A 19,465-nucleotide genomic window follows, 5' to 3' on the forward strand; every position below is an offset into this window, starting at 1 on the left:
TGGCATGTACTTTTCTTCTATACTTTTTAACTGCGATCGTTTTTGTCGACTTTAATCTTGAAACATTCTGGCAATCAGAGCATCCCAAACATTAAAAACAATCACAAATGATAGAAAAATGTCGATAATCTCTGAAAAATCTATCAAAGACTTGTGTAGGTTTGTTCATCTTTAAAGAGTCCTTTATAAATTTTCAGCAGAATTTAAAGAACTAAATGATTTGAGTCACTTGGATAGTCTTGAAAGAGTCTTCAAACAATAATATTTGAGGCAGCATGAGGCAGCATGAGGCAGCATGAGGCAGCATGAGGCAGCATGAGGCAGCATGGAGTATATATAGCTTCTATTATACCGAGTGAAACAAGTGCTAATAATTCTGTGATTGAGAAAAGGAAAAGAGTGTTCTAGAGCTGCTGTTGTATCTCCTACAGTCAGGTCTGTGCCAGGGAAACTGCTCATTGCTGGCTGGGCTAAGCAGTGAACACACCCTGTCGGCCTTTGAACCATTCACATCACTAGACACTAGGCAAGCGATGGGAGTGGTTGACGACTGATTATATCATTATATAGGGGTGTGGCGCGAGGACAGAATGCTAGTAGATTGGATTCAGCTAGTAGGCGCATATCACTAAGCCAAGCTCTCAACCTAGATACTATCAACATTCAATTATACGTTATTCGCTAGTAACCTCTATCTATCCCTTTCCTGCCTGACTCTCGGTAAGTAATTACAGTATGTAGCTATCCAAAGTTAAATGACAGCTGTGATGCATTCTCTCTGCCAAACAGCTTAGTTTTACGTGATAATATAATTTAGCTACTTGCTGCCAATTGTGCTAGGGCATAGGCTACTGATACCGCCGATAATTTTACTCACGAGTGAAACACTTTTGTCAGCGATAGTTGACCTGTAATTCGACGACATATTAGATAATCCTTATTCAACCACTTTAATGACTCTTGGTTTTTGTTTGAGACCTCTCTATAAAAAATATTTGTGATCTACTGTGGCCTGTGTTCTGTAAACTGACTTAATGGTGACACAGCTCTAGCCTGTGTTCTGTAAAATGACTTAATAGTGCCACAGCTGTAGCCTGTGTACTAACACTCATTACTATGAATAGCTTGATGCTAAAATAATTGCTATGATCCGCTTATGGTCTGTTTTGTCCGGTCAATGAAGTGTGGTCAGTGATTAGAGTCAGAGTAGTTGGTCAATGTTTGTGATCCACATGTACCGGTGGTTGAGTTGACAGCATGTACAGGTGGTCGAGGTTACAGCATGTACAGGTGGTTGAGTTGGCAGCATGTACAGGTGGTTGAGTTTACAGCATGTACAGGTGATTGAGTTGACAGCACATACAGGTGGTTGAGTTTACAGCATGTACAGGTGGTTGAGTTTACAGCATGTACAGGTGGTTGAGTTTACAGCATGTACAGGTGGTTGAGTTTACAGCATATACAGGTGGTTGAGTTTACAGCATATACAGGTGGTTGAGTATACAGCATGTACAGGTGGTTGAGGTTACAGCATGTACAGGTGGTTGAGTTTGGTCAACTCAAATCATTAGTCAATTGTGGTCAGTATGTGGGTCAGTGTGGGGGCAGTATGTGTGCTCAGTTTCTGTGGTCAGTGTGTGTGATCAGTATATGTAGTCAGTGTGTGTGTGGGTTCAGCGTGTTCGGTGTGTTCGACGTGTTCAGCGTGTGCGTGCATGTGTGTTCGATGTGTGTGTGTGTGTGTTAAGTGTGTGTATTCAATGTGTGTGTGTTAAGTGTGTGTATTCAATGTGTGTGTGTTAAGTGTGTGTATTAAGTCTGTGTATTAAGTGTGTGTGTGTTCAGTGCGTGTGTTCAGTGCGTGTGTTCAGTGCGTGTGTTCAGTGCGTGTGTGTGTGTGTTCAGGTGTCTGTGTATATATGGGGTGAATGTGCGGTCAGTAGCCTTAAGAATATAGAAATGAATCTAACAGCCAATAAACACTCGGCTTTGACAGCATCAATGATCTAAGAGCTTAGTTTAGCTAGGGGCTAGTTAGAAGAGGGTATGATGATGCAGGAGACGTAGCGGTGTGATCGATAGAACAAACTAGTGATTTTAGTAGCTGTAAGAACACTTGAGGCCAACTCTCTTTAGTTAAACACTACCAACTATGCTGTGATACAACCAGCATCTGCCAGATACTCTGTTCATCACAAACATTGTTTTTTTTATCAATAAGTAAGGAGCTTGAAATGACGTGGCAATCAATGAATCAATGTGTTGTAATCTGATGAGAGAATTGCCCTTGAGCACTAGCTTTCTGTATAACGCTGTCAAAGAGATGGATGAATGGATGACTCATTAGAAATAAGGAAGTGTTCTGTTGTTTGCTGCTAGAACGTTCACTCCCCGTTCACTCTTCTCTTTATCTAATTAACTTGTGCAAGTCAAAGGAACATATAGCTGTGATCTAAAAGGCAATAGAACCTCTGTAGGTCAAACGTACAATATAACAGAATTTCAGGGTATTAAAAGTTTAGTAAACAAATAACATTTAATGGTTTGTATGTATATATATTAATATATTTATATGTACATTTGCATGTATATTTACATAAGTTAATGTATTAATATATGCACATATGCATGTATATGCACGTATACATGCATATGTATATGTATATACATATAATTATATTTTGTGTTTCGTATACATATATGGATACGAATATGTAAGAATATATTTATAAATGTATGTACGTACATATGAATGTACATGTAGGTGGAGTAACATACTTATATATGTACGACTGTGTGTATATGTACATATATATACATGTACATATATGCATAATTATGGACATGCATGGCTGCAGTGTGATTTTAGTAATATTGTATATAGATTTAAAGGCAATGTTTGTAAATGCCTCAACCAACTATCTGTAGTGTAACTATATTTAATAATTTTTAATAGCGTTTTAGAGAACAAAAACTGAGCAACTAATTTCTGTGTGAGTTTTGTTAAATTTTAACATTTAAGTTTTATCCAAACTGGTTTATGACTCACTCAGTGTAAAATTATTGTCAATGTCCTCAACTTTGTTAATAGATGTAATTGCGGTTAGACAATGAAGTTTAGCAAATAATTCTACAATAAGGTCAAGGTTAGTTTTTTACTTGATGATTTATATAAATATATATTTATTTACTTTTAAAAATATATCAAATGTGTATATATACTTGAAAATTGATGTAAATATATATTGATAAGAGTTTTACTCTCTAGGATTGAGTTCATGTGCAAACTAATTTGGGTGTTTACAGTGCCAGAAAAAAGGGGAAAAATTAAATGGGCCTCACCCAACTCTTTATACTCAACATAATGCATGGATGATGGGTCTGTAAAGATACAACTCTTTATAGACGATCTCTAGATGCATAAAGTTGGATTGTGGAAAGATTTTTTATAGTTGCTTCAGTTGTATGGTATTCGTTTTGCTAAAAAAATATTTTGTAGATGAAATATTTTTATGAATACATTATATTAATTGTCACAGTTTGTTCACTCTGATAAAGTTATGTTGTTATAGAGCAACTTAATTGCTATCCAATCTATTATAGAGCAACTTGCTATCCAATCTATTATCGAGCAAGTTGCTATCCAATCTATTGTAGAGCAAGTTGCTATCCAATCTATTGTAGAGCAAGTTGCTATCCAATCTATTATAGAGCAACTTGCTATCCAATCTATTGTAGAGCAAGTTGCTATCCAATCTATTATAGAGCAACTTGCTATCCAATCTATTATAGCGCAACTTGCTATCCAATCTATTGTAGAGCAACTTGCTATCCAATCTATTATAGAGCAAGTTGCTATCCAATCTATTGTAGAGCAAGTTGCTGTCCAATCTATTATAGAGCAACTTGCTATCCAATCTATTGTAGAGCAAGTTGCTATCCAATCTATTATAGAGCAACTTGCTATCCAATCTATTATAGCGCAACTTGCTATCCAATCTATTGTAGAGCAACTTGCTATCCAATCTATTATAGAGCAAGTTGCTATCTAATCTATTGTAGAGCAAGTTGCTATCCAATCTATTATAGAGCAACTTGCTATCCAATCTATTGTAGAGCAAGTTGCTATCCAATCTATTATAGAGCAACTTGCTATCCAATCTATTATAGCGCAACTTGCTATCCAATCTATTGTAGAGCAACTTGCTATCCAATCTATTATAGAGCAAGTTGCTATCCAATCTATTGTAGAGCAAGTTGCTATCCAATCTATTGTAGAGCAACTTGCTATCCAATCTATTGTAGAGCAAGTTGCTATCCAATCTATTATAGAACAACCTGCTACCCAATCTATTATAGAATGACTTGCTATCCAATTAACGTTTAGTAAAGTAAAGTTAAAACAACAAAATCCTTGTGTTTTTTTTACTGTAGTGACTAGAATAACAGCCCTTTAAAGATAAACTTACACAAAGTGTTAGTTGATTTTATCAGAAAGTATTGGGTGTTTTTCTATCATTTACGTTTTTGATGTTTGAGGTTATCTGACTGCCAGGATGTTTCAAGATTAAAATTGACAAAACTTGGTCACAGTTAAAATACTGAGAAGAAAAAGGCGTGCAAAATGACATCACTAGTTGTTATTGTTGCTATGGTTAATATCAGCGATTGCTTTTAAGTTGCAGCGTTACGCGTCTCTGTTCTGCCAATCTTTTTGTAACTATAAATCTCATAATAGTACTTTCGCTTGAATGTGAGCATTTTAGTTGTGACCAAGTTTTATCAATTTTAATCTTGAAAAATGCGGACAGTCAGACATCTGGCAGTCAGACAACCTGAAACATAAAAAAAATCGGAAATGACAGAAGAATACCTATACTTTTTGATAGCATTTATTATAATTTTGTGTAAGTTGGTCTTCAAGCCTAGTTGCCTCTAGCTCTGTGTAGCCTCTAGCTCTGTGTAGCCTCTAGCTCTGTGTAGCCTCTAGCTCTGTGTAGCCTCTAGCTCTGTGTAGCCTCTAGCTCTGTGTAGCCTAAATTACCATCTGTACATTCAATGAGAACTATGTGGAAGCAAAACTATTTACTCATTTTAGTTACTGCTATTAAAAAGTGACCAAAGAATTTATTTTGCAAAATATCAGACAACGTTGGTCTCAGAAAGTTGATCGAAAGTACACAAAAATTTTCTCTTCTGATTTAAGCAACAAACCGAACTGGTTAAACCAGTTTATACCTTCACTCTTTAGCTTTATACTAACAAGTCAATCAAGTCTATTCTCACTGCCTCATAAACTCTGCATATAATTATTCAATAAATTTGACATTTTCAACTGAAGAGCACTTTGTGTGACGCTTTATAATATATTATATTTATAATATATTACATTTATAATATATTATATTTATATTTATAATATATTATATTTATAATATATTATATTTATAATATACAATTATATAATTTATGTATTAGCTGTTGTAATTAATAAAATATATAGAGTTATATGTACTGCAAAATTTCAAAAGTGACCAAAATATATATTACCAAATCATTTGTGATTTTGTTTTTATAAAATTTGTTTAAATATTACAAGACCAGCACAATGTTGGGCTAAAATATGATAAAGTGCATTTTTTCAAGTTTTATTGTATAGGCTTATACGAAGTACTGCTTTCATAGGCTTATACGAAGTACTGCTTTCATAGGCTTATACGAACTACTGCTTACATAGGCTTATACGAAGTACTGCTTACATAGGCTTATACAAACTACTGCTTACATAGGCTTATACGAACTACTGCTTTCATAGGCTTATACGAACTACTGCTTACATAGGCTTATACAAACTACTGCTTTCATAGGCTTATACCAAGTACTGCAATTGCAACTTACATAGCAATTAGCAATAAAAGTAATGGTGGACAAAATATAATTGCATCGCAGAACCAATAGCTGTGGTAGAAACTAAATTTAGTTTTGATAATGAAGAACAGGAAATTATGGCAATTTTTAAACTTTTAATTCTCGGCCATATTAGTAATGAATTCTGTTGACCTGCTGATCAATGAAGTGTTCATGCAGTCAGTCAGCACATTGACATAGAAATAGTAAAAGTAGAGTGCCTTTGACATAGAAATAGTAAAAGTAGAGTGCATTTGATGTAGAAATAGTAAAAGTAGAGTGCCTTTGATATAGAAATAGTAAAAGTAGAGTGCCTTTGATATAGAAATAGTAAAAGTAGACTGCCTTTGATATAGAAATAGTAAAAGTAGACTGCCTTTGATATAGAAATAGTAAAAGTAAAGTGCATTTGATATAGAAATAGTAAAAGTAGAGTGCATTTGATATAGAAATAGTAAAAGTAGAGTGCATTTGATATAGAAATAGTAAAAGTAGACTGCCTTTGATATAGAAATAGTAAAAGTAGAGTGCATTTGAAATAGAAATAGTAAAAGTAGAGTGCATTTGACATAGAAATAGTAAAAGTAGACTGCCTTTGATATAGAAATAGTAAAAGTAGACTGCCTTTGATATAGAAACAGTAAAAGTAAAGTGCATTTGATATAGAAATAGTAAAAGTAGACTGCATTTGAAATAGAAATAGTAAAAGTAGACTGCATTTGATATAGAAATAGTAAAAGTAGAGTGCATTTGATATAGAAATAGTAAAAGTAGAGTGCATTTGATATAGAAATAGTAAAAGTAGAGTGCATTTGATATAGAAATAGTAAAAGTAGACTGCCTTTGATATAGAAATAGTAAAAGTAGAGTGCATTTGATATAGAAATAGTAAAAGTAGAGCGCATTTGGCATAGAAATAGTAAAAGTAGAGTGCATTTGATATAGAAATAGTAAAAGTAGACTGCCTTTGATATAGAAATAGTAAAAGTAGAGTGCATTTGATATAGAAATAGTAAAAGTAGAGTGCATTTGATATAGAAATAGTAAAAGTAGAGTGCATTTGATATAGAAATAGTAAAAGTAGAGCGCATTTGGCATAGAAATAGTAAAAGTAGAGTGCATTTGATATAGAAATAGTAAAAGTAGACTGCCTTTGATATAGAAATAGTAAAAGTAGACTGCCTTTGATAAAGAAATAGTAAAAGTAGAGTGCCTTTGATATAGAAATAGTAAAAGTAGACTGCCTTTGATATAGAAATAGTAAAAGTAGACTGCATTTGATATAGAAATAGTAAAAGTAGAGTGCATTTGGCATAGAAATAGTAAAAGTAGAGTGCATTTGAAATAGAAATAGTAAAAGTAGAGTGCATTTGACATAGAAATAGTAAAAGTAGACTGCCTTTGATATAGAAATAGTAAAAGTAGAGTGCCTTTGACATAGAAATAGTAAAAGTAGAGTGCATTTGATATAGAAATAGTAAAAGTAGAGTGCATTTGATATAGAAATAATAAAATTAGACTGCCTTTGACATAAAAATAGTAAAAGTAGAGTGCATTTGATATAGAAATAATAAAATTAGACTGCCTTTGACATAAAAATAGTAAAAGTAGAGTGCCTTTGACATAGAAATAATAAAAGTAGAGTGAATTTGGCAAAGAAATAGTGAACGTAGAGTGCCTTTGACATAGAAATAATAAAAGTAGAGTGCCTTTGATATATAGAAATAATAAAAGTAGAGTGCCTTTGTTATAGAAATAGTAAAAGTAGAGTGCCGTTCTAATCTTATTTCAAATATTCAAGAAATGATCATTAACTTTTTTCTGGTAATTTGTTAATACCTTTAGTCGAATCCCCACTCTTCAGATTTAAGAGTTGCAAGGTTTCTCTTTATATACTTTTAAGAGCTGCAAGGTTTTTTCATTATATATTTCTAAGACGCGCAAGGTTTCTCTTTATATCCTTCTAAGAGTTGCAAGGTTTCTCTTTATATAATTCTAAGAGCTGCAAGGTTTATCTTTTTATACTTCTAAGAGCTGCAAGGATACTCTTTATATACTTCTAAGAGTTGCAAGGTTTCTCTTTATATACATGTACATCTAATAGTTTGAAGGTTTCTTTTTATATACTTCTAATAGTTACAAGGTTTCTCTTTATATACTTCTAAGACCTGCAGATTTCTCTTTATACATTTCTGAGGGCTGCAAGGTTTCTCTTTATATACTTCTAAGAGTTGCAAGGTTTCTCTTTATATACATCTAAGAGCTGCAAGGTTTCTCATTATATATTTCTCAGACCCGCAAGGTTTCTCTTTATATACTTCTAAGAGCTGCAAGGTTTCTCTTTATATACTTCTAATAGTTACAAGGTTTCTCTTTATATACTTCTAATAGTTACAAGGTTTCTCTTTACATGCTTCTAAGAGGTGCAAGGTTTCTCTTTTTATACTTCTAAGAGTTCACGGTTTCTCTTCATATACTTCTAATAGTTACAAGGTTTCTTTTTACATGCTTCTACGAGCTGCAAGGTTTCTCTTTTTATACTTCTAAGAGTTCAAGGTTTCCCTTCATATACTTCTAATAGTTACAAGGTTTCTTTTTATATACTTCTAAGAGTTGCAAGGTTTCGCTTTACATACTTCTAAGAGTTGCAAGGTTTCTCATTATATATTTTTAAGACCCGCAATGCTTCTCTTTATATACTTCTAAGATCTTTAAGTTTTCTCTTTTTATACTTTTGCCTTTTGTCAATAAGAATATTTTTGAAGAGTTGATAAGGCTGCAGTTGTGTTGCTAAGAAACAGGCTAAACCAGCTGCACCTACAGCCACACCTTAGCTGCCTGCCAAAAAGTACACCTTGGTGCCTGACAACATGTGTACAACTAAACTTCCTTCAGAACAAGCTTTCTCTGAATCATGATAGCAGTTTTTATTGGTGGTTTAGGCGTGACAGAGTATTTTAGCACAGTTGAAATAGCCTGACCAGCAAACATGTCATGAACTCATGTTAACTTGGCCCAGCCAATATACACTGGCGAGTTGTGGCTCTGTTGATTTGATATGTTTGAGTGGTAGATGTGCTGAGGGGTAGAGTGAAAGAAAGCGTCCGGGAAAGAGGGTTCCATAAGAGAGGGAGTGAAGATAGACAATGTAAATAGATGAAAGCATGTGGATGCTCAGGAGCACAGTCTTTCATGGCTGACTATTAAGAGATCAAGAGAAACATTAAGCCTGTGAGTCAACATATTCCCTCAGTCATTCCTTCTGCCTGTAGTTAGGCTGAGGAAGTGCCAAGAATTCCATCTCCTGCAGATCTTCTCGTAAACAAAATACTAGCTAGTCTTTGCCATCAACAGATGACGACTGGTCACATGGCAGAAGCTGGCAATGAGTAAATTACTAAACATCAGCTATAAATAACTATTATATAGTTGATTAGCGCCACTGGGAAGGATGGGAACGCTCTTACTCGTTCTGGAGTCGATATGTTGCAAGGCTGTTTATGTAAGAATCCGTTGCTCTGCGATGTTCATCTGCTAGTTTCTAGCCTTAAGAAAAAAGCCTTTTTTATTGTACACGTGACCAAAGCCAAGAGCCGATTGCATAATAACGTCTTTTGATAGATTTACGATCAGGAAATATTTGTTAACCCACGTAAGAGAAACCATCTCAGATATTATATACAGAAATAGCTTGGCAAAATATCTGCATCTAATATCTACAGATGTATACTTTATATATATACTTTATATACTTCTAAGAGCTGCAAGGTTTCTCTTTATGTACTTCTAAGAGCTGCAAGGTTTCTCTTTATATACTTCTAAGAGTTGCAAGGTTTCTCTTTAAATACTTCTAAGAGCTGCAAGGTTTCTCTTTATATACTTCTAAGAGTTGCAAGGTTTCTCTTTAAATACTTCTAAGAGCTGCAAGGTTTCTCTTTATATACTTCTAAGAGCTGCAAGGTTTCTCTTTATATACTTCTAAGAGCTGCAAGGTTTCTCTTTATGTACTTCTAAGAGCTGCAAGGTTTCTCTTTATATACTTCTAAGAGCTGCAAGATTTCTCTTTATATACTTCTAAGAGCTGCAAGGATTCTAGTAGCTATCTAATATCTACAGATAGCTACTAAACTGTACTTCTTTGTCTAAAATGTTTTTAACATTTTTTAAAACACTGCTTGCGCTAAGCCTGCTCTCCTTGGGCAGCATTTGTTGACGTAGCCATGAATTGTAAAATACTATTTGATACAACAGATAATACTAACTTCATTCTAAAAACTTTTGGTGTACATGGCATGAAATACTACTGATTATACGAATCATTAAAAATGACCATTATTCCCATTATTAGCTAATAGTACTCTAGCACTCTGGCCAATGAGAGATTGTCATGTGCAATAGCCCCAATTATTCTGCATGGCAGTTAGTAGTCGGTAGTTAGTAGTGTGACTGCCTGCGAAACTCAGTGTCCAAGTTTGATTCCATCGCAAAGCAACTTTTCTCCTAACCTCTCAGCGTGGCTTCTGACAGACGACAGATGTTGGCAGCTCTCAAATTGTCATGAGTACACTTACCTCAAAATGCAATAAGGTGGGCAAGTAGTGAAGATGGTAGCGCGCTAGGCATCAAGTCTAAATATCTGGGTTTGATTCTTGAGTGGTGCATTCGTTTTTCCTAGCATAGCTTCGGACAGTCACAGCTCTTATTATGGTAAAGATTGTGATGGACGATTAAGTTATTTGCCAAATGCAGTGGTGGAATAGTTCTTGTTTTGAAAAGGTAAGAATCATAAAACACAAAATATAGAGCGGTAATTTCACAAAAAGTTTTATATTAGCCACAAAATCCATCACAATTGTGTTGAGGTCAATGAAACCTAGAGTTGTCTTTTTTATGTCGGTTTTAACACAGTACAGTTAACACAGTACAGTTAATACAGTACAGTTAACACAGTACAGTTAACACAGTACAGTTAACACAGTACAGTTAACACAGTACAGTTAACACAGTACAGTTAACACAGTACAGTTAATACAGTACAGTTAACACAGTACTGTAACACCTTGAGATGTGAGTGTCCAGACGTATGAGCAATTTGAGATGTAAAGAAAACCCCGAGCAAATGATTGCCTTTAGATACGAGGATCTCGATGCGGTCACTAAGCGGTCGAGTTTGCTTATGAGAACAACATCAATCGGTCTTTCTCGTTGAGTTTTAAAAGGTTTTTATAAGGTTGACTAAAACTGAAGATTAAAATGAGTCAGAAAGCGAGGCAACAAAGCCAAATGAAGGAAATTAAAAAGTCGAACTTGAAATTAGAATCAGAAATAAGTGGAACGTAAGATCAAATCTTATTTATGTATAACATGTTACATAGTATCAGAGAAGTGTAGCATATCAAATGTGTTGCTGTTATACCTCTGTTATATACTCTCTCATACCTCCATTAGCCGCTAATGTCAATCTCTAGGGTAAGAGCTCCATACAGTTCCCTATATAATAATGTCACATTTAATGGCAGATCATAACCACTAGATAGGTATTTTTTACTTTTTACAATTAAAACACATTTTTCCACTGTAATATCCCGCTTTTAATCGTTTTTTTTAACCGATCAAGTACTGTATGTTATACAGCATGCAGTTATAGTAACTGACCGATCAAGTACTGTATGTTATACAGCATGCAGTTACAGTAACTGACCGATCAAGTACTGTATGTTATACAGCATGCAGTTATAGTAACTGACCGATCAAGTGCTGTATGTTATACAGCATGCAGTTATAGTAACTGACCGATCAAGTACTGTATGTTATACAGCATGCAGTTATAATAACTGACCGATCAAGTACTGTATGTTATGCATAAACATTCTATGGACAGCTAAAACATTAAAAGGGCAAACATCATGACTAGAATGGGACGGCAGGAACCTTTGTGAAAGCCAATAAAAAACTCTGTTGGTAACCCAATGAACATTGGTTGCTAGTACAAGTAACATCTGTACAGAAGATACTATAGTGAATGAAAATCAAACTTGTTAGTTTAATTTTAAACTTTGTTTGACCAAATGCATCTGAATATGTATTCATAATTCAACCATAAGATGCTACTATACGCACTAGGATATGCTAAACAAGGAAGAGTTACTTCCTGGTTGTCACGGCTCATTTGATATGCAGTTCAGCCTGTTCAGTCTCACATCTTGAACAACACGTAATCTGAACAGAAGAAAACCTTTTTGTAGGTACTGAACAAAAATCAGAACTTGAATATCTTTAACACCGAACTAAACTGAGAGTATGTGGCGATGAGTATGCATCTCACTTGACAGCCTTTTTTTAACTTTAATATTCAGAAATAGCCTTTTGTATGTTGATGTTCTTACAATTGGTAAAAATAAAATTGCTTTTAATATCCTTATTACCATTGATCTCTTACCATTGATCTCTTACCATTGATCTCTTACCATTGATTTCTTACCATTGATCTCTTACCATTGATTTCTTACCATTGATCTCTTACCATTGATCTCTTACCAATGATATCTTACCATTGATCTCTTACCATTGGTCTCTTACCATTGATATCTTACCATTGATCTCTTACCATTGATCTCTTACTATTGATCTCTTACCATTGATATCTTACCATTGATATCTTACCATTGATCTCTTACCATTGATCTCTTACCATTGATCTCTTACCATTGATATCTTACCATTGATATCTTACCATTGATATCTTACCATTGATCTCTTACCATTGATCTCTTACCGTTGTTCTCTTACCGTTGTTCTCTTACCATTGATATCTTACCATTGATATCTTACCATTGATCTCTTACCATTGATCTCTTACCATTGATATCTTACCATTGATCTCTTACCATTGATCTCTTACCATTGATATCTTACCATTGATCTCTTACCATTGATCTCTTACCATTGATCTCTTACCATTGATATCTTACCATTGATATCTTACCATTGATCTCTTACCATTGATCTCTTACCATTGATCTCTTACCATTGATATCTTACCATTGATATCTTACCATTGATCTCTTACCATTGATCTCTTACCATTGATCTCTTACCATTGATCTCTTACCATTGATCTCTTACCATTGATATCTTACCATTGACATCTTACCATTGATCTCTTACCATTGATCTCTTACCATTGATATCTTACCATTGATCTCTTACCATTGATCTCTTACCATTGATCTCTTACCATTGATATCTTACCATTGATCTCTTACCATTGATATCTTATCATTGATATCTTATGAAGTGCCATCTATCTTCACTATAACAGGAGCGTAAGACAATCATTTCCGCTGCGTAGGAATCAAACTCAGATATTCAGTGTCAAGGTCAGTTTCAAGGTCACGTAAGCTATCCCTGCGCTGCTCAACTAAGTGTTAAGATAGCCGCAAAATGCTATTAAATAGCATGCTATAAATCTGTGTATATAAGATTATAGCATGCTATAATCTTTATAAGTTATACGACAATAATCTGTCGACTGATACAAATATGTATTAATGAACAAGTGACATAAACAAACCACACTTATATTACATGCAGAAACAAGTTTGACGTTTTTAAAACAAAAAATTTTTTCCATTGTTTGCTTGTCTAGCTGCGTTCTGATTGTTGCTTTTGATGGAATGAACATCTTTTAGTTGTCCAATACTTTCCACGATATCTTTTGGCTACAACTCTTTTTCTGCAGTGCTGAACCAGTCAATATTAGCATCCAAACAATTTTTCGGCAGAGTAAAACTTTTCCGTGCTGCATTTAGTACTGATGCAGTGCTAAAGGCTTGCTCGCTAAACGTATAACCTTTGGTCAAAAACTTACGAACCGGTTTTATATGCATGTCCTTCAAAGTATTACGATCGTATTAAATAAGGAACTACTATTAGCCTGAGATAATTAATAGTTATTTCTATGGCGTTGCTTTTTAAGTTCCATCTACTATCGTAATTTTAAGCTGTTTTTATATACAGTATGTAGGCTAGTTTGAAGTAGAAAGACCGCGTTAAACACAGAGCTACTACTAGCCTGAGACCGTTATTGTTTATTGCTACGGTGTGCATTCAAAGCTTTAACGAAGAAAATGAAAAGCTTTGGAATTGGACAACGAAAGAATTAACTGTTATTGATATAAACGATTAATTATTAATACGATTTTGTGTACATTTTTATACTGATCAATTAATAATATGAGCTCGGAAAGATCAAATAATGTAAAAGTGACAGTCAACTGGAAGTGGCGTTCAATTGGAGAGTGGCTGTCTATTTTCAACCCTTCTCTCAGGGTGGCGGTCAATTGGTGGTGGCATTCAATTAGAGGTTTTACGGTATTTATATACGGATACCGATACAGATACCGATACAGATTACGGTACACGTAATCACGTATTATACACATGCATGTTTTTTGCATACATATATGAATGTGCATGATAAATCCTTAGGTTGTGTAGAAACGAGAGGTTGACTTGTCTCTTACAATCTATTTAATAAACTGACAGCATACAAGAAGATAGCAAGCCATGCCATATTAGGAGAATCAGACACTCTAAGCAAAAAACAACAATTGCGTAAGTAGGTCATTTCTGCTAGCTGGCTGACCTTGGGGAATAAAACATAACACTCCTCCTGCACAAAATACAAAATACTAAATTTAATGTAATTATTGAAAGTTGTATTTTGAGTAACAAGCGAACATAGTGTCTTGAGCACGAGCTCGAATGTTGTGACTGGTTAGCCCCACCGGCTATCAAGGTTAATACAAGGTGAGTTAAGTTAATAGTTTGATGCGTCATAGTAATCAGGTTTACGATGGTTACGTCGTGGGTATCTGGGTGAGTTGGATGCCAAAACGGGTTGTTGTGGCTCAGGAACAGCAGCTGGTAGATTCTGGGGTATCGGAATATTGTTGTCAACAACATACACTCTTGGTTGCAGTTGATTGATATGGCGTCGCCAAATACCTCTATCTGTGTAGACCTCATACATTACACCACCAACTTTTGATGTTACTTTGCCTTGTAGCCATTTTGGTCCTCCTCTTTAGTTTCAGGCATAGACCAATGAGTCAACTTCGTACTTGGTGCTAGTCGTCAGAGCTTGGTTGGGTGATTTGGTTAATTGGGATGGTCCGAGCAATGAGAGCATATTGCGAGGTTGCCTACCATAAAGTATTTCAACCGGTGACTTCAAATTTAGCCCTGGGTGTGGCATACATCTGTAGGTGCTTAGAAACTTTTGAAGGGCAATCTTTGGCGATTCTCCTCCCGCACAAGTCTTTTCAATGCTTCTTTTTAGTGACTGCACAAATCTTTCTGCTTCACCGTTAGAAGCTGGATGAAACGGTGCCGATGTGAGATGGTGTATGCTGAGCTTTCTACAAAACTCCTCAAACTCATCTGATACAAACTGTCTGCCATTGTTCGTTACTATAGATTCGGGAAGTCCTTCTGTTATAAAAATATGGCGCAGCATAGCAATAGTGTGGGACGATGTCGTGCTTCCTACATCCATAATAGCTACATATGGATATTTAGAGTATGAGTCAACACACAGTAGCCACATTTTGTCTTTAAAGGGTCCAGCAAAATCAAGGTGAATTCTTTCCCATCGTTTCTGAGATACTGGCCATGCAGAGTATGTTTGTTGTGGTTCATTAGCTAAGAGTCAGCATGGTTCACAGGTTCTAACCATGTGCTCAATGTCCTTGCCAATGGAAGGCCACCACACATAGTGACGAGCGAGCTGCTTCATTCTAACGATTCCCTAATGGGATGTGTGCAGTGTATCAAGGACCTGAGAAATGATATTTCTGGGAATAACTGCTCTGGTGTGTGCATCTCGTTGTACCAACAGTATTCCTTTATGCATAAATAAAGAATCTTTCATTCTCAGATAGGGGAGTAGATGCAAAAGGTCTCTTGGCAGTTTCTTTGGCCAGTTACCCTGCGTGATCTAGCCTCTGACTAATTCAAGGTCAGCATCTTTTGTCGTTTCGTGCAGGATTAAGGAAGCATCAAGTGGTGAGTCCACCAAATCCTCTTGAATCATATGCGATATTTCCTCACTATCACGAGCTTCTTGTGAATCAAAAACAATGGCTGGGCTGGGCCTTGGGGTAAGCGAGAAAGGCCGTCGGCATTGCCGTGTTGTTGAGTTGGTTTATATCGAATATCATATTGGTAGGCCATGAGAGTCAGTGCCCATCTCTGGAGTCTTTGAGCGGTGAGCAATGGGATGTGTTTGTCAGGGGAAAATATGGCAACTAAAGGCTCATGGTCTGTGACAAGGGCGAATTTACGACCAAATAAGTATTGTCTGAATTTGCTCACACCATAGATAATGCTCAGCCCTTCTTTTTCAATCTGTGAGTAATTGCGTTGTGGTGCGTTTAACGTTTTTGAAGCATGAGCTATTGGTCTTTCTACGCCATTTTCTTCCTGTAGCAGTACTGCACCGATGCCATACTGTGATGCATCTGTGGATAAAATTACGGCTTTGTTAGAGTCAAAATGAGTCAGCTGGGTAGTGTGAATAACATCTTGCTTTAGCTGTTAAAATGATTTCTCACACTGTGGTGTCCACTGAAAAGTAACATTTTTGCAAAGCAGTCTATTGAGTGGAGCTGCTTTGTCTGCGAGGCTTCCTATGAACCTGCCATAGTAGTTGATTTTTCCCAGGAAAGCCTTAACTTCATGGAAATTCTGAGGTTTTGGTAGACGCTCGAGAGCAGCTATGGCTTCATTGGATGGTGTTTTACCATTTTTGTCAATGTGGTGGCCCAGATAGTCCACAGAGGTTTTGAAGAACTGACATTTTGACTGCTGGATACAGAAGCCATACTTTTGGAGTCTTTTTAGCAGTTTGTCTAGATTGCTCCAGTGTTTTTCACTGGTGCTGCCAGTTACTATGAGGTTATCCAGGTATGCAGCAACACCTGGTAAATCACTAGTCATTGTGTCCATGCATCTTTGAAACTGGGCGGGACTGCATGCAACCCCAAAGCACATTCTAGTATAACGAAAAAGCCGCAATGGTGTATTGATGACGCAAAGTTGCTTAGCTTGTTCGTCTAACTCTATCTGCAAATAGGCATCGGCAAGATCGATTTTGGTGAAACGTTGGCCGCCTTGAGGTTTTTCCATAAGCTCATCTAATTTTGGCAAAGGGTGGCTGGTCAACAGATATCTGTTTGTTTAGCATTCTAAAGTCCCCACAAATTCTCACTTTTCCATTAGGTTTTGATACGGCCACAATTGGTGCCGCATAGTTGCTGAAATCAATATGTTCCAACACTCCTGCTTGGACTAAACGCTCAATTTCTAGTTTCACAGCTTCCCGTCGGGAAAATGGTACTTCTCTTGGCTTGAAAAAAACAGACTGTGATTTTTCTTTGAGGTGTATTGAAGCTTTCAGTTTTTTACAGCGTCCCAATCTTTTGTTGAACACTTCTAGATATTTTGTTGCCAGTGCACTGACTTTACCTGCCAAACCCTCAACCAGGTCGCTTTGAATTGTGTTTACATTTTCTAACACCACTGACAAGCCCATCTGTGACAAGCCGAAAAGATCACTCCAGTTTAAGCCAAATAGGTTAGATCCTGCAGGTGTATCGACTACTAACAAACGCAGGTTTTGTTTTACCTAGGATCCAACTCCAACATCTACATAGCATTCTCCTTTGACTTGAAGTCTGCGGACCCCATACCCACTGACACAAGTTTTTGTTTCCGCCAGTTGCGGTGAACCGAGTTGTTTATATCCTTCCAAGCCTATCATGGAACATGTAGCTCCAGTGTCCCACTGAAATTTGGCGTCGATTCCAATGACCTTTAGATTTACCCAGATTTGTTTTCCAACTCGTTCAATTATGTCTACCTTTGTTTTCTGCTGGGCATGTCTTGTAGTGTCACGGCTATGCCTAACTGTGCACACTGATTCTTCAGCTAGGTTTGAGTTTTGGACTTCAGCCTTTGTAGATTGCCCACCCTTCGATTTGCAAACAGGCGAGATATGCCCTTTTCTGGTGCAGATTCTACAAACGATTTCTCTACAAGGGCAATCTTTGCAATTGTGTTTGATAAAACAACTCGGACAGGATTTTAGCGAGTTAGAATTAGAGTTTCTTTGGTTACTACTTTGAGCGCTTTGGGCTCGTCTGGTTCTCTGTTCATATGTGTCAGACATTCTGTTAACCGAATCTGGAGGTAGTTCATTGAACTCACCTTTCAGCACTCTATCCGTTTCCGTAGTTTTGATGTATGTTACGGCTTTAGCGAGCACATCATCAAGGGTAGGGTTGTTGTCCAGTAAGCACTGGCGTCTGACATCAGCGTGGGGTGTTTCTTTGATTATGACGTCTTTAATCTGATCATCTACATAGCTCTGACCACAGCCATTATTTTTGCAAGTAAAATTACAGTGGCGTGCTAAGCCCTGTAACTCTGCAGCCCAATCAGCATACGTTTGATTCTTTTTCATTTTACACTGATAGAACTCATACCGTGCTGCTTGTATATGAACACTATCCTTATAGTGGTTGGTTAGTTTCTGTGTTAGCTCAGTAAAAGATTTTGTCGTTATATCTTCTGAGCTGAACAGGTTCATCATTAGGTCATACGTTGGCGCACCTACCCAAGACAGCAAGCAGGCTCGCTTTTGTTTAGCATCAGTAACATTGTAAACAGCAAAGTGTTGGTTAAAACGTTCCAAATAAATTTGCCATTTCTCAGTCTCCTTGTCAAACGTGTCAAACTTCGGAATAGTTGGAGTGGAATTCGTACCTTGCAATGTTCTTGTTTCCGATTTCTCTATCAGCTCTAGCATTTGTGTCTGGAACAGAACCTGCTGCTGCTGCATAGCACCCATCATTGCCTTAACCGTATCCTCCATTGTCCACTTAAGCGTTTATTTAATTAAGAGTTTTTTGATAGACATATCCCACTTCTAACACCAGTGATAAATCCTTAGGTTGTGTAGAAACGAGAGGTTGACTTGTCTCTTACAATCTATTTAATAAACTGACAGCATACAAGAAGATAGCAAGCCATGCCATATTAGGAGAATCAGACACTCTAAGCAAAAAACAACAATTGCGTAAGTAGGTCATTTCTGCTAGCTGGCTGACCTTGGGGAATAAGACATAACAGTGCATATGTATGAATATATTTATAAATGTATGTACATATGGATGTATATGTACGTGAAGCAATATACCTATATAATCAAATTTGTACATGTGTGTGTCTTCCCATCAAGTTACAAATTAAGTTCACTAACTAATCAACTGTATGATTAGTTAGAAAAGGTAAAAGGGATTAACTCTATTCCCATTGACATGCAATAGAAGTATAACATGGTTTTACAATAGTGTTAGCATTGAAGTGAAAGAATAGCAGGTAAAGTCGTCTGCTCGTATGACTTCAAGTACGATCAAACTTCAACATTCTGGCATCTGCTTCATATATATATATATATATATATATATATATATATATATATATATATATATAT

General features: G+C 36.1%; 2 protein-coding genes across 3 annotated transcripts in view; one reads left to right on the forward strand and one right to left on the reverse strand.

Moving 5' to 3' along the window:
• The first annotated feature begins 580 nt into the window (after positions 1–580).
• Positions 581–19,465, forward strand: part of LOC137405884 (Krueppel-like factor 6) — a 118,132-nt gene continuing 99,247 nt past the window's right edge. The window contains exon 1 of one of the 2 annotated variants that reach the window (XM_068092324.1): positions 581–720. The gene's annotated coding sequence lies outside the window, so the exon portion shown is untranslated. Of the gene's footprint in view, positions 721–9,023; positions 9,139–19,465 lie in introns of those variants that run through there. The other variant, XM_068092325.1, reaches the window with a different exon arrangement.
• Positions 17,597–18,844, reverse strand: LOC137406947 (uncharacterized). Its single transcript, XM_068093549.1, has one exon. The coding sequence runs from the start codon at positions 18,842–18,844 to the stop codon at positions 17,597–17,599; it is 1,248 nt and encodes a 415-aa protein (XP_067949650.1).

Source organism: Watersipora subatra, chromosome 10 (genome assembly GCF_963576615.1).
Source record: "Watersipora subatra chromosome 10, tzWatSuba1.1, whole genome shotgun sequence".
NCBI lineage: Eukaryota > Metazoa > Bryozoa > Gymnolaemata > Cheilostomatida > Watersiporidae > Watersipora > Watersipora subatra.

What these genes read in the sequence shown, in the direction of transcription:
- LOC137406947 (XM_068093549.1), bottom strand. Translation starts at nt 18,844, where the DNA reads ATGGAGGATACGGTTAAGGCAATGATGGGTGCTATGCAGCAGCAGCAG.